General features: G+C 43.5%; 1 protein-coding gene across 2 annotated transcripts in view; it reads left to right on the forward strand.

Moving 5' to 3' along the window:
* Positions 1-14,217, forward strand: part of LOC113989406 (alpha-2-macroglobulin-like protein 1) — a 29,287-nt gene extending 15,070 nt beyond the window's left edge. The window contains exons 19-37 of one of the 2 annotated variants that reach the window (XM_027723908.2): positions 351-462; positions 557-782; positions 989-1,115; positions 1,256-1,377; positions 1,555-1,606; positions 1,926-2,009; positions 2,604-2,780; positions 4,036-4,117; positions 4,215-4,371; positions 5,748-5,822; positions 6,574-6,727; positions 8,308-8,489; positions 8,900-9,115; positions 10,363-10,484; positions 11,218-11,308; positions 11,984-12,052; positions 12,298-12,400; positions 13,584-13,625; positions 13,982-14,217. In XM_027723908.2, the coding sequence (XP_027579709.2) occupies positions 351-462; positions 557-782; positions 989-1,115; positions 1,256-1,377; positions 1,555-1,606; positions 1,926-2,009; positions 2,604-2,780; positions 4,036-4,117; positions 4,215-4,371; positions 5,748-5,822; positions 6,574-6,727; positions 8,308-8,489; positions 8,900-9,115; positions 10,363-10,484; positions 11,218-11,308; positions 11,984-12,052; positions 12,298-12,400; positions 13,584-13,625; positions 13,982-14,007 (2,219 nt within the window). In that variant the 3' untranslated portion in view covers positions 14,008-14,217. The remainder of the gene's footprint in view (positions 1-350; positions 463-556; positions 783-988; positions 1,116-1,255; positions 1,378-1,554; positions 1,607-1,925; positions 2,010-2,603; positions 2,781-4,035; positions 4,118-4,214; positions 4,372-5,747; positions 5,823-6,573; positions 6,728-8,307; positions 8,490-8,899; positions 9,116-10,362; positions 10,485-11,217; positions 11,309-11,983; positions 12,053-12,297; positions 12,401-13,583; positions 13,626-13,981) is intronic. The other variant, XM_039380007.1, reaches the window with a different exon arrangement.
* The last annotated feature ends 996 nt before the right edge of the window (positions 14,218-15,213 follow it).

Below are 15,213 nucleotides of genomic sequence, written 5' to 3' on the forward strand. Positions count from 1 at the left end.
CCCTGTTTTCAGTGTTTCTCATATAAAATGTAGTGTGCTCTCCACCAGCAGTTTCACATATTATTTAAGAGTGTGACTCCATTTTAGCATGCTGTCTCTCCCTGGATCCAGACCAAATTTGAATCTGTCAGTCTGAGTCTCAGGCTAAACTCCATCCAACTCTGTCTCCCTAAAGCTGTGTTCCCCAAAGATATACACAGTGTGTCATGTTCTCATTGAAACACCAACCCTGTCCACTCTTGTTCTGTCACAAAGCATTTGTGGTTTGTGTTAGATTGCCTGTAAATGAAGAACTAATTTCAACTGTAGGTGTATATATGTTGTTTTCTGAGGTACCACTTGCTTTCTAGCTGACAATCTTGCTGCCCGTGCTGATTCTGAACCTCACTCTGATGACAAGAAGAAGCCAAAACCCCGGACGCTTTTCCCAGAGACCTGGATTTGGGATTTGGTCTCTGTTGGGTTGGTAACAGCCTCTATCTGCCTTCCCCAGAGACATTCCTGGAGTATTCTGACTGCTTCTAATCAAGTTCTCCTCTTCTGCTTCCTGCTGTAGGGGCAGTGGACAAACGTCTCTCCAAGTTGCTGTACCTGACACCATCACGGAATGGAATGCCAACGCCTTCTGTGTTGCTGATACTGGCTTTGGTTTCTCGCCTCTGACCACTCTTAGGGTCTTCCAGCCCTTCTTTGTGGATCTGTCACTGCCATACTCTGTGATCCAAGGAGAGACTTTCAGCCTAAAAGCCACTGTCTTTAACTACCTCAAGGACTGTATGCAGGTGAGTTCCTCCAAGTGAGTTCCCCCAATTACATGGCCTCTGTTGGAACAAAGACTTGAGCCCAAAGGCAAGCTATGATGTTCTCTGGAGCCCTACATACTGGTCATAAAGCACTTATATTTTGTGACCCAACGTATTTGCTCCTTTGTGTAGTACCTGTTACTAAAACTATTCCAATGTCTGCTTGTACATCCAACCATACTCAGATCCGCACCACCCTCACAGAGACTCCAGAACTAAAGGTGGATGCCTGTCCAAGTTGCCAGTTCACCAGCTGCCTCTGTGCCAATGAAGCAAAAACCTTTGTGTGGAATGTGACAGCCACCAGGCTGGGTGAGGTTGGGCAGAGGGATGTGTGTCAGCCAGTGGGAGGAGGGGTGGAATTTGCCTGTGTCTGCATGTCTGGACCTAATGCTTGTGCATACAGCTGTCTGCTTCAAGTGCTCAGCAATGTGCCTCTGTGCTCTCTGCAGGCAAAGTGAATGTCAGTGTAAGCAGCATGGCAGAAGATTCACACAATCTGTGTGGTAACACAGTTGTTGTCACACCTTTGCAAGGAGGGAGAGACACAGTGATAAAACCTCTGCTTGTGAAGGTTAGTCACATCTCAGGGTGGAGAATCCCTGGAGACAGTGGTTTGTCCCCTGGGGCAGTTGGCAAGATGCTAAGAGGAAGTTTAGCCTCTTCTTTTTGGAAAGCAGAAAAATTTGCTAAGACATGGTGACTTCCTTTCTTGTCTTCCCTATCTGAACTACTCTTTCTCCATCTGCAGCCAGGAGGGGTCCTACAAGAGAAGACTCAAAATGCCTTTCTCTGCCCTTCAGGTAGGGGACAAAAATCTCTAACTGCTATTGATCATGAGAGCGGGATGGAAGGGACAGGGCTACTGCAAATCTCAAAGGTGGGGTCAGTTTGTCAGAGAAGAACCACTGGTGGTACCATCCCTGCCTGGGATAACAACCACTGTAATTTGTCCATATCTTTCTTTTACCTGGCAAAGTTTCCTGTATTGAGGCATTTGTTTGCAAGTCTTGGCTGCTGTGACTCAATGTCACATTAAGCCTCACCTGGGTCTCCTTGGGTGTTACACTTGTGTGTGATGCTTCTTCCCTGGGATAAATTTCTGGGTTCTGCCTTCCTCAGATAACACCGTCTCTGAAGAGTTCTCTCTGCCTCTGCCTGCAGAAGTGCTGGAGGGATCTGGTCGAGCCACTTTCTCTGTGATTGGTGAGAAAGGCTATTCCTGATCTTGGGTCCCCAGTGAGAAAAGCTTGCACAATGCTTTGGCCTTACTGATGCCTTGACCCCACTCCTCATGAGATTATCTGTAATGGGTGTGATGTTGGCCTCAGAAATGTGGATCAAGTAATCTTTTCCATATTTATTCCTCCCATATGGAATGATTCTAGGTGATCCCCAAGTGGCTGGAGGAGAAGGCACAAAATGGGATATCGCCTCTGACTTCTGTCACTGCCATCCACCTAAGTGAACCAAAACCATCCCTGCAGATTTCCACCTAGTTTACCCGTGTAATTCCTTTCCCTCCTTGGTACCCACTAGGGAATGACAGCTCTCTTCACCTTTCTTTGGACCCCCTCAAGCTTCACATTTCCTTCCTCCTTCCAGAACCATGGTGTCTTCCCTTTCTGTTCTGGTCTAGTCTGTGAGGGGTCACCATAAATCTCAATCATACCTGTTCAGTTAGGAACTGGCTCTTTTCTAGGATCCCGGTAGAGTTTAGAGAAGGCAGCAGTCCTTTCGTTTCATACTGCTTAATGTCTGTGCTTTTCCTTTCTCCTGTGTCTCCACTTCAAATGTAAGGTGACATCATGGGTCCAGCACTTCAAAATTTAGACCAACTGCTAAGCATGCCCTTTGGCTGTGGTGAACAGAATATGGTTCAGTTTGCACCAAACATCTTCATACTGCAGTACCTGAATAAGACTAAACAACTGAATGCTGAAATTAAAGATAAAGCACTGAAATTCCTGACAACAGGTAAACATTGTCCTTCTTCCTTTTGCTGCAAAATGAAGCTTTTGTAAATCAAGATTGTTGGGCACAGGTCTGGTGGGAAGGTGAAGGGCAGGAATGGGAGCACTGCCAGAGCTGTTACAAAGGAAGGTATCGCAGAGAAAAAGGAAAATATCTCATGGAAAGAAAAGTGTGTTTCTGAAGAAAGCAGAATTTCTGTCTCTGCTGTAACTGAACTACTAAGTCTGCTTTTTTGAGAAGGGTGTGGGTAATTAATGATTTCCATCATTATGTGATGCGTGTTTATTCCCTTATCAGTCCAAGGCTGACAGAAGTACCTTGTGGAAACAAGGCATCAGCTGCTATTACATGGAATAAAGAATGGCCTTTCGGAATTGATAGGATTTCAGTAGCTTAGTGTTTTCCCATGTTTTAGGACACATATTTTGAGGGCGTGTCAATTCTGTCCAGTATAATCTGAATTTAATATAGTGCCAGTGTCTGTGTCTCATGTTGTAACGTGTCTCACATTTCAGCCTGCCAGTCTACTTATCTTGCTATGCTGCAAGCTCAGCAGCTCCCCTGGATAGGATCTGAATCCCTTTCTCTCCCCCTTTCTCTCTTCTACTATGAGCATGTACTGATATCTGGGAGAGGGGGACCTACCCAAGAGAACAGTGGCAGCAGAGAGGCAAAGCAGGGGGTAAACAATGCAGCCAGGGAGAGGGTGTAGGGAGAGCAAACAGATGCAGACAGCATTCTGGCCTCAGAGCTTAAAGGCATGGCCTTGTTGCTTCCTGTACGTCCCATTAAAAGTGTTTTCTGGAGTCCCAAGAGGGCTAAAGGAAGTGCTGAAAAACAAATAGCGTTTCATTTTGGTTCCCTCTAGGAAATGCCTTCCTCCCCACTCCTACTGCTCTTTTTATTCACAGCAAGGGCCTGTGAGGGCTCATTGGAGCATGGGGAGACATGAGGTAGCTGAGCATGTCACCATTTCGTAAAACAGCAGGGAAGATACCCACAGCACTTGCTCATAGCAGCTCCAGTAGTGTAGAGCAGCTGTATGACACAGTTCCGTGCTGTGCAACTGCTTCTTGTCATGCTGTTGCTGTGGGATGCACGGGCAATTGTGGGGTGGTGGTGTGCTTGCCTCAATGTCTTTGACAGTAGGACCTGGTGAAGTCTCTTGTTGTGAAGCCATCTTCCCAAAGCAAGGATACAGTCTGAGATGCTAAAGGTCCTCACAGTGAGAGTGACATCCTGGCACCTGTTGTCATAGGTTACCAGCGTCAGCTGCTCTACAAACATGACGATGGCTCCTACAGCGCCTTTGGGAAAGGTGATGACCAGGGCAACACGTGGTGAGTGACCAGAGCTGCTATTGTCATCATAAACCTATTGTTCTTGCTGGTTCATCTTCTAGCTGTGACATGGGATTCCTCTGTGCTCTGCTTACAGGCTGACAGCTTTTGTAGCCAGGTCCTTTGGACAAGCCAGCTCTTACATTTACATTGATAGGGATCACGTGCACAGTGCTCTGCTCTGGCTGCAGAAGCACCAGCTGCCCAGTGGCTGCTTTGAGAGTGTGGGGAAGCTCTTCAACAATGACTTGAAGGTATGGCTGCCAGACATGGGAGTGAGAGTGAGAGCAGGAGGAACACAATGTGAGGCATGGGGTTGCTTTCCCCAGGCTCTTCCACTGTGTACAGTAGCACAAAGCAATGTCCCTATGGCCTAGCACAGCCAAGGCATCTTCCCAGAACAGAATGAAAAAGCATGGCCTAAAACAGCAGGCATTTCCTCTGTGTGAGATTTTAACCTCTGCTAGTCTTTCTTCATTTTTACTCTAGTCAAAAGACAACACAGCTAATTGTGCGAAGGCACTTCAAGGGCACAGGCAGAAATAATTTTATATTTTAATGCTTCTCTAGAATACCCTGGCTGGATTCTCCCTCTTCTCATGCCTTACAATGCACAATACTCTATGTGCTCTAATATGGGATTCTCTGAAGACATAGTTGTCTGTCACCCAAAAAGTATGACTTCTCCTGGATTATGGCATCCCCCAAATGATCCTGCAGTGTAGCTGGGAATGCACCAAACTCCTGGTGTACATGTCCCAGTACTTAGGTACTGAACAGTGCATATGCAGCATGGCAGTATTTGGGTTCATTGCATTTGTAAGGGTATGAATAATCCAGACTGGTCAGATTGCAAAATTGCCCATATTAAATACAAGGCAGACTTATGAAAGAAAGCAGGCTGCCACTTTGGGAAAGCAAAGGTTTATGCTTTTTTCCTTAAAATATAGGTGCATTGCAAAATAAAACCAGAGTGTACATGTAGACTTTCATCCTTGTCTGGCTTTCATTAATTTCGCAGCTTGAGCTTTCCATTTGAACTTTTTGAAATAGGCTTTGCACCCTGCCTGCCTTACGTTTCAAAGTTTTTGCTATTCAGTGTGAACAATGCTTCTTAGCATCTTAGCCCAATTTCCCCCTCTCATTTTAGACTTAGTCTTGTCTCATGTCTGAGGATGTAAACAGAACTTCCCCAAGAATTAATGTTCTCTGATGTGAAAAGAGGCTCCTGAAAGCCTGTTTAACACATATTAACCTGTAGCTTCTCATAGTCAGCTGAACTATAGGTAAACTTGCATAACTTCTTGTGTGCAAATCCTGCACGCTCTGTTCAAGTGTACAGTTGTAACATATTTATTTTTAATAAAATATATTGCTTAACAGTTTGCTTCATGCCCGTGTTTGAGAAGGGATGCCTAGGCTGTATGCACAACACAGCTCTGAGACTGCCCTTAACACCAGACCTTCATGATATTCAGCAAGTGTCCTTGTTTCCTGTCCGAGAATGCCCAGAAGCATGCTGCTGTACTCCCTCAAATAGGTCATCCACAGGCAGTTTCAGTGGCTATACAATGACAGGCAAGCAGTTGTTGGGTTTCTACTTCTCTGATGATTATCTCTGTGCTTGCAGGGTGGTGTGGACGATACAATCTCATTAACAGCCTATATCACTGCTGCACTGGTGGAACTCCATTTGGAGAAAAATGTAAGTCACATCTGAACTCTTGCAGGGATTGGGAGCCTGCTCCACCATTCATTCCTTCCCCGGCCGGTGGCTTCAGGGAGAACCCGGCTTGAGGTGCTGAAAGGTTCTCTCGTTCCCACCTTTATACACAGTAAGCTCAATAGGAAATTTTGAACTCGGCAAGGAGTTCTTAATATAAATGGCCTGATTTGCAGCAAAGCAGAAGACTTGCTTTTCCCAGCTGATCTCAGAGGAAACAATTGTCTCTGAAAATGACAAAGGGCTTGGGGAAAGGCAATAGTGTTCATTAAACTAAAAAACTAAAGGAAAAAAAAAAGGCCCCCTTTCAGGTATGCAATGCCCTCCCCCCCTCAAATAAAAGCAGTGATCTACAAGATAAGTATAGACTGTTCTAGCAAAAAAGAACTGATATTCCAGGTTTAATGGTACAGTTCTAAAAACAACATCATACCCCTTCAGGGTCCAAGACCTACAGCATGCAGGTTTGACGACTCTGATGCAGTGTGTTACCAGATGCTTCCTACAGCTGGATTCTCTGGTATATTAGCAATCCCCTATCCCAGTGATGTGTCCAGTCACACCTTTGCTTTTGACCCACAGTGAGTGATGTTTTGTCCACTCTACTTCATGTTCCACAGCCCTGAGATAGATCCTAGCAATAAAGTAAATCAAATATGTATCTGGGATAGGTGTTCACAACAATGTTTAGTTTAGTCAGAGGAAATTCACTTGGTTTGGGCTCCTTTTTCAGGACACCATGTTGGATAATGCCTTACATTGTCTTAAGAATGTAACACTTGATGAGACAAGCCTTTATGTCAAGGCTTTGATGGCTTATGTCTTCACGCTGAGTAAGGACATGGAGATGAGAGAGCAGCTTCTGGATATGCTGGAGAAGGAAACGGGTAGGTTGTTGCTGTTGAGAAGATTTTGAGTCCTAGAAATAACAACTGTGTTTAAGTTCTGATATCTGTAGCATTTAATTGCAGTAGTCTGGGAAATATACCTATTCTGAAATAGGCTTTTGTGTCAGAAAATCATAATGTATTGAAGCTGTGAGAGCCTCTATTTTTCTCAGACCCATGAAACAATTTCTAATCAAAAGCAACAGAGGTGATCCATGCTTAATTTGTGTGGTCAAAATGCTTACTTGAGCTGTGGTCCTCCTGTCATTCTTTAGCAATTCATACATAGTACAATAGATCTTGCAGAGGAAACTTGTCTCACCATGTTTATTCAGGTGCTGGTCACAGCAGCACTTGAAGAATTCAAACCTTTTGACTGCTTCCCCATTGATTCTCTACTCAGCTCAGGGCCCTTGGGTGGATGCACCTTTATTGCTGTGCTACTGAGCTTTTTTTCTTCTTTTTGTGTCTTTAACTTGGGAAAAAGATAGGCTTTTGTCTTTAATGTGAATGCTGAGGTGGGGGGTTCAAAGCACTTAAGCCTATGGTTAAACAGTTGGTAATGCTACTGGAGTTGGTTTAAGTTCCTCCCCACATTTGTTTGTCTGGCAGTATGGTGAACTACATTGGAGGCTGAAAAATAACACAGAGAAAAAGAGGGAGAGAGGATTTTTCGATCTGATCAGCTACCACTGCAGAGTGCAGCTCACTGCATAGCCACTCAAGCTTTAGGCTGTTTTTATGCAAACAAGTGATTTGATGGTTCTTCTTTCAAAAGTGAAGGTTTTTTCTGAAAATGGACTTAGAATTTAAAAGCATTTAAGCTTTTCACACTTGTATCATTGCAGAATATGTCTACACTGGCACAATTAAGTTCAATTCTTAGCTGAATTTTGATTAGCCCCCTATTATCACTGCAGCAAAATATTTGACCAGACGCAGATGTATTCAGTACTTCTGAGCTTGGACTTTAGGTGAGAGCCCAGCTCTTGCTTAAATTGTCCTAGCTTATGCACTGCATAGTGAGGATGCCAATGAAGTAAGTTGTGTAGTCTTATTCCTCCAGTAGCCTGCCAGCGATTCTCCCTCAAAAAGTGACCAGTTTTTGTACAATAGGTACAAGTGACTGGAAATGAGTCCTAGAGTTTTTCAACACAGGGGGTCCTATTAGACTGTGCTAGGTAAAAGCAGAAACGACAAAAATGCTGAAGCTTGGAGACATAGCTTTGAATATACACAGAGCTGAATAAGACTTGGAGTGTACTTTAAACCGAGAACCTGTGTTCAGAGTTCATCAGTTTCTAGGGGAATTGTTTCCTAGAGAAACTGGTTGAGGATTTGGGGCCTGGATGTATCTGTGTTTTCAAAGGAAGAAATGGAGCCTATCACAGATGGCTGGCCCTTTCAAGGTAAAAAAAACCAAGGATGGATTGGTTTCTGCACTCTGAGGTGCCCCAGAAAGGCACTTGCATTTCTGATGCTGTACAGGAAACTGTCAGTCCTCGAAGAGTCTCAAAGGAGAAGCTGATGTTCATAGGGATCTATAGTTCTTCTCTTCCACATGTTTCTTCCCCCATCAGCAGAGCTCCTGACATCACATTCTGGTGGTGAAGAATCTTCTTCTATGATTGAGACAGTAGCCTACATTGTCCTGGCTCATGTCTCCAAACCAGACTCGTCACTCAATGAAGCATCAGTGAGCAAGCTTGTGCGCTGGCTCAGTAGACAGAGAAATGGCTTCGGAGGATTTGCTTCCACACAGGTAATAAACCATGGAAAATCATGGGAGAAAGAGAGAGATGCTGTGCCTGGAGTGGTGTGCACATCTCTCATATGCATGTCACTCTAGATCCATCCTTCACTGACAAATGTATATGAGCCCTGTTTGGAAAAGGGAGTGCCATGGGGAAACTCTTTTCTGTGTCGTGTAATTGGGATTACCCAGGGCCTGGGACTGCTAATCCCAGGGCTCAGAAGCTACCCTTTCCAGGTAACAGAGGTCATTCTGCTCCCTGTGGCATAGACCTATACATTAATGGTATAGAGCCCACTTGTGTCAGAATGTGAATCCGGGCCATAAAGGGCTGTGGTTCTCCCTGCAGTGCCTGAACTAGTGTGCTGGATCTTGTACTGCACAGTTCCATAGCAAAGTGACTCTTTCTCTACCTTTAGGACACAGTTGTTAGCCTGCAGGCCCTCGCTCAGTATGCAGCCCTGATTCCTCAGGAGATCAGAGATGTAAAGGTGATGGTGAAAGGCAAGGAGGCTTCTCCATTGGAGTTCCATGTGCACAGGAACAACAAGTTGGTCCTGCATCAGGCATCTCTCCTTGCTATCCCAGGGACGTACACAGTGCAAGCGACTGGCAGCGGCTGCGTTTATGTACAGGTGCGTATACATAAGGAACAGAGCTGTCAGGCTTTGCCTCTGATTATTGAAGTGAGGCTTGGCTCCAAGCAGGCTCTATAGCCTCAAATTCTGAGTAGGATTTTGCTTTCTAGGCAGAATCATGTCAAGCTTGAAGGTACTCAGGTATACTGTGTTGTCATGCTTTCACTGCAACCATCTCTGGTATCTTCTTCTCAGAAATGTCTCAGCTTTGCTGTCCTATGCTACAGAGCCATGTTATTGTTAAGAGACCACTAGATCTGAAGTCAGAGGTAGTAAGACACAGAACAGTACCTGCTTCTATTTTGAATTTATGTTGCTGATGTCAAGCTTCAGGAGGTGAACACTATATATTATGTCTTCTGATGTAATATTCCTTGGGTTGTTATCACACTCAGAGATGAGGAGTGATGTAGTACCAAGGTCTTCTTATTCCAGTACGCCAACACAACTGGTCCATCAGGAGGATACATCTTATTTTTCTGGCAGTCATGATAGTGATCCACTTATGAGCCATTCATGCAGCAAGGAATTCAAGCCACTCCCTGTGAAAACCTCCCTTACTGGATCATTTCTGTTCAGCCATCTCTTATGATACTCACGGAGAATCTGCAAGCAGTGTATAGACAAGAGGACTCAAAAATTATTTATTGCTAATGCATGTAGGAGGTAACTAGGGCTCATACTACTCAGCTATACTTGAATATAGTAAATAAACGTAAGACATCTGATGAGTATCTGCTGGCCAAACCGTCAGTCACCAGGCAGATGGAGGAAGTGTGGATCACACTCTTTGGAGGAGTGTGATCATCTGTCTTCCTGAGTTTTCCTCTTCTGATTCTTTGTTCTTTCTATCATTCTTTTGGGGTTTATACTTGTTTTGCCGGTATTTTTCCTCTGGAGACCTAGAACTACTATTAGCATGTCAAGAGTTAACAGTTACACTTCTTTCTCCTTGTGGGGCAGTGTCTTAGCTAATGTACTTTCTTACACCTTAACAGTATTTTTTTCTGATAAGACTGAATGAGGCCTTGTATCACAGATGGCTGAGTCTCCATGCTGAGGGTTACATTTGGCAGGTGTCTCTGATGCTATGTGCTAAACAGCACATCTCTGAACAGAAAGTGCATCTGGCTCCTACTGTGTTAGCCACTGGTTATTCGTTAAAAGCTGGAGGCACAGGTAATCCTTTAGATCACTCAGGGAAGCTTTGGGGCACTTCACAGAGATGTTTTCTCCCCCACCAGACCACTTTGTACTATAACACCCCACCACCAAAAACAGAAGAGGTTTTTGTCCTGGATGTGGAAACAGTACCAAGAGAATGTGATGGTGTCAGGAAAGAGCTTGACATCCATGTGTCTGTCAGGTATGAAATCCCTTGAGGCTCCTTCTTCAATGTAAAGAATTAGGAACCCAGTTGTATGACTAGAACCCTGTCTTACAGAAACAAAGACACAGGGATGATCTCTTCTTCTCCATAGATCCCAAAGAGATTGTTAACTGAGAATTAAGGCCTGTAGGAGCATGGCAATGCCCTGGCCGTGTCTTGCAGAACCACAGCAACTATCTCAGTCAGCATGGAGCAGCTCAGCAGCCCCCAGAGCACTAGGAGATGAGATGGCGGCATTCCCAACAGCCAGAGCTTCCACCCAGGCTTGGCAGCCTGGGCTGAAGCAGCCCTGAGATGCATTATCCTAGGTAGTGGGAACCTCTGCTGGAACTAGACATCAGAAACTCCAGTCCCTATCCATATTTCACTTGCATGTATCTGTCTGGGATGAGAGTCTTGATCCATATTCTCCATGTCTTACTGTCCTTACTGAAAGAGAACATTGCCACTCAACCTGTAACAGCAAAGGTCACTTACGTATGTTGGAGAAGGCAACATGAAGCATTAACACATTAACCATAACATATTTGCTGCACAGTCTGTCTCCATACTAAATGAGTAGATGGGGATGATTTTTTTGTCCCTTTCTCCCATCAGGTATACATGCTACTGAGCTTTCATATCACTATAGAGCAGGGTCCATTAGTATCTCCTAGAAATGCTATGATGCTTTCCACATCTAATGTGCTTCTCTCCTGACTCTTTTCAGTTATGTAGGGGACCGTGGGACCAGTAACATGGCCCTGGTGGAGGTGGAAATGCTGTCAGGGTTCATTCCTGTGCAGAGCTCTGTGAAAGAGGTAAGACTTTTCTTCTGGCTTTCCTTGAAGATAGCAAAATCTGTTTTCCAGATGTAGCTCAGCCAGAAATATCCAAAGATGTAAGAATTGCTGAAGAATGGTAACTACTTATCTTACTAAAAATTAAGTAAACTAAGCAAGTGCAAATATAGAGGGCTATTTCACAAGGCAACTTTCCGCTTGCACAACTGATTGTGCAGTTTTTCATATTGAGTAGTAAAGATTGCATATGCAGTAAGAAGTTAGACAGGAGCTGAAGAGCACCTAGTTATAATCACCTGGGGTGCACTGAGATCATTTGCAGTTGCCAGTGCCTCTGTAAGGGATATTCCATAAAATGGTGTTGAATCTCTTAGGGTTGTTCAATGGCTCCATTGTTCCAGGTGATAGCTAGGAAGATCCATCATAGCCTCCTAATAACCATCTTTCCCTTTGCTACAAGTACTGAAAGTAGGAACATGGCTCAAGGACACTTGATCCAAATCTGAAAAAATGTTTTCTAAGGTCTCTTGTGCTCCCAACAATCTCAACACCATTATAGCTGAGGAACACAGGCCTGACTAGGTTTAGTGCTTTAGTCAACAGTGGTTCACTGACAAATACTAAACTTGCTGTGAGACAGAGAAAGCCAATACGCTGATGTTAACCGAGCTCATCTCTTGCCTTCCTATACAGCTGGAGAAGATATCCCTAGTGAAAAAGACAGAGATAAAACCAGACCAAGTCACAATCTACTTGGAAGAGGTAAGAGGAAGAACACAGGGAACTGACAACTGAAGAAGCAGCAATTGAAGTACTTTGCACTGGGACTTTCACAGATGAGAAATACAAATTTCTAGTCTGATCAAGTGGGTTAAAATTTCGGCCAAAGAGGAAGAGGGTGGAAGAACCTGGAAAGACAGAGAAAGAAAGCTCTGATGGAGAAGGAGTAAAGCTGGTATGTAGATGACTTTGAGACGACCATTGCATTTCTGCTTACTTCTTTTCAGCTGGGTGAGACTTCTCTGAAGCTTAACATCTCAGTGGAACAAGACATTGAAGTGCAGAATCTGAAAGCAGCAACAGTGCATGTCTATGACTACTATAAGCCAGGTGAGATTTCACAGACACTAGCAAAGAGTAACTATTATACACCCCACTCAGACATAATTCTGTCTGTGACCCTTATTCCCTTATCCCCCTTATTCCAGTGCACTTCCTCCTGCAACTTCAAGCTTGTGTTTCCTCTGTGCAAGACTTTAACATTCAAGTAGCAGAACCGCTTGCTTAGAAAAGTTCTTCATATGAGACTGCCTGGCACTATGATTATGTTGTAGGGTGTTATGTGTTCAAAATGACACACTGTTTACTTCCTCTAGCTTCAAGCGACATCTCTGTGGAAAAAAGACTTCTCTGTCAACGTGCCATGTCTTTTCCAGCTCTTTAGCTCTCTTGAGAATACTTAGGCATTTATTTCAAATCCATATTACATAGTGCCACCCTGATCCATTAGAAAGCAGAATTTAGTTGTATGCTTTTCATACATAGTGTAACAATCCTACCTTCCATTGGATTCTTCCATGTCTTAGAGGATAATAGGAGAATAATTTGTTACCCTTTAAAGCTCTAAGTGAGTTATCAGCACGCAGAAGAGAGATCTTTTTGTCATTTTGAGTCTCTTTTCTGTGCTATGTATGAGACAAAACAGCAAATGGAACACTAAGAATTATTTTTAAAAAAGAATTTGAGAACAAAATGGAAAAACTGCCACTGATGGTTTAGAAAGCAGCACCACAGGCCTACATGTTTTGTACTAAGTTCCATTCTTTTTCCCCCTTCCACACCATGGCAAGAAGAGGAGGACACTTCTTAATCCAGCCATTACAGATCTAAATATTGTCACCTAATATGGTCTCTCTTTGCTATTTCATTCTGTACAAGAATTTTTGTGCTTAGTACATAAAATTTAAAAAGTGTTACCTGACATGAAAATACTAATTATCAGTAAATAGGCAAGGCTGTTAGGACACACTATTGAAAGTTTCTCTGTTTACAAAAAATATCCTTGCATTACAAGGTACAATGCATAGGATCATCTTTCACAGTTGTATGGGACACGTGTTGGGGAGACAGACCATTGGTCTGACCCACTGTAGACACTTTTTTGTTCCTACATTTACAGTCCGAAGAATGAAACATTAAGGTAGTGGGATGGTTGTGTCACAGAGAAAGAAGCTTGGCACTACCCTACCATGCAGTTCTGCAGCTTACTGTCTTTTCTCTTTTGTTTCTACAGATGAACGCACAGCAAGAGAATATGTTTTCCCTTGCAGTTCAGGTTAGTGTTAACAGGCTTCCAAGGTGGGAATAGCTGGAACAGAGCAGAGGACTGGTGGTAAGCAAACAAAGCATCCCACCTCTGCTCCGTATTTAAGCCCATCATGTGATGTAGGGCCTTCTTGGACTATGGTTGAGCATACTATGGAAGGTTAAAAGGATCTATTTTTATTTCACTTCCATACACTCCTCACATGTGCAATCCTCACAGCATCCCAAATCGGAATGCAACTGGAAATGCCTATGTCAATGATAAAAGGATGTTGAAAACTCATCCCCTAAGATCTTTTAGTCCTTAGAGAGCTTCCTTAGAATTCATCAGGCACTTTGCCTTTTCTTTCCTCTTTCTTTTTACAGATGTCTCGAAGAAGGTTTCTTACTAGTATGCTCTGGCTCTGGTTCCATAAGAAAAACTTCATTGCTCTTCTCTGCTGTGTTGGAAACACCTTATTTCCTTTCATCTATGCCCTAAATTTCTGTGTGAAACCTGGCTCGATACACAGTAGTTTGGGGGATCAAGTGAAATAAAGTATGTGCAACCTGGAAAAAAGGCAGTGACTTTACAGTTGATGAAGGTTTCAATGCCTGAAAAAGAGAAACATTGTGCCCGTTATGGTTACATACTTTGCTTTTCATCACTACAGTGGTTTAACTCTCTCTCTCCTTCCCAAGTCCCATCTCTGAGCTACCTTTTCAATTTAGTTAACACAACAGCCCACAACCAAACTCCAAGAAAAAAACCCCAACAAACCAACAAAAAACCCCCCAAACAAACAAAAAATAAACCAACCAAAAACCCCAACCTTTTTAGCCCTGCTCTGGTTTACTACATGGGCCTGTGAATCATCTTTCTGTCGTAACTGAGGATTAGGAACAGGCAAGGGAAGGCTAAGGAAGAAATACTTCACCAATTCATTCAGACAGAAAAGGACTTTGCAACAATGCCTCAGGAAGGAAGGCCATGAGACCAAAATAAACATTCACTGCAGGTTTAGACTCTGGCAATACCCAGTCCCATCATGTCAAGACATTAACCCAAATGACTAATCCTTACCTGTGGCACTACTTAAAAAAGAAAACAATCTGGGGACTTTCAGGATGCAACACACAACAGGAGAATAGGGTATGCAGATGGCTCATCAGGATATGCATTGACATTAGCAAGGTAGCACATAAAAGATGGGCTACTAGATAAGAAAAAATGGGTGCTAGTTTCACAGAGCTGATTACCAAAAAAGAAGTTACCAGGACAGTCGTGCCATAAATATGAAGTAAAGCTATGAAGTCAACAAGTCCAGGGCCAATGGAGAAGAAGTGAACAAGGTGAGCTACGAATTTGGGAAGTGATGATGCTTCTAAAGAGGAAGCACCTAGGAGACAAAAAAAAAAAAAAAAAAAAAAAGAAAAAAAAAAAAAAAGAAAAGGAGAAAAAGAAACATAAAGTGAAGCAGGTCATGTGACCAGGGTTGTTTGTGAGATTCCTGTCTAGCAGCCCTTTGCCTGATCAACACAGCTTGCAAAAGGGCAGTAAACACTTGCACTCCTACTCATCATTACTTTTGAGGCTGTTCAGTAGGGACAGGAAAAAA

Source organism: Pipra filicauda, unplaced genomic scaffold (genome assembly GCF_003945595.2).
Source record: "Pipra filicauda isolate LSUMZ 115617 unplaced genomic scaffold, ASM394559v2 scaffold183_size1465899_pilon, whole genome shotgun sequence".
NCBI classification, from domain to species: domain Eukaryota; kingdom Metazoa; phylum Chordata; class Aves; order Passeriformes; family Pipridae; genus Pipra; species Pipra filicauda.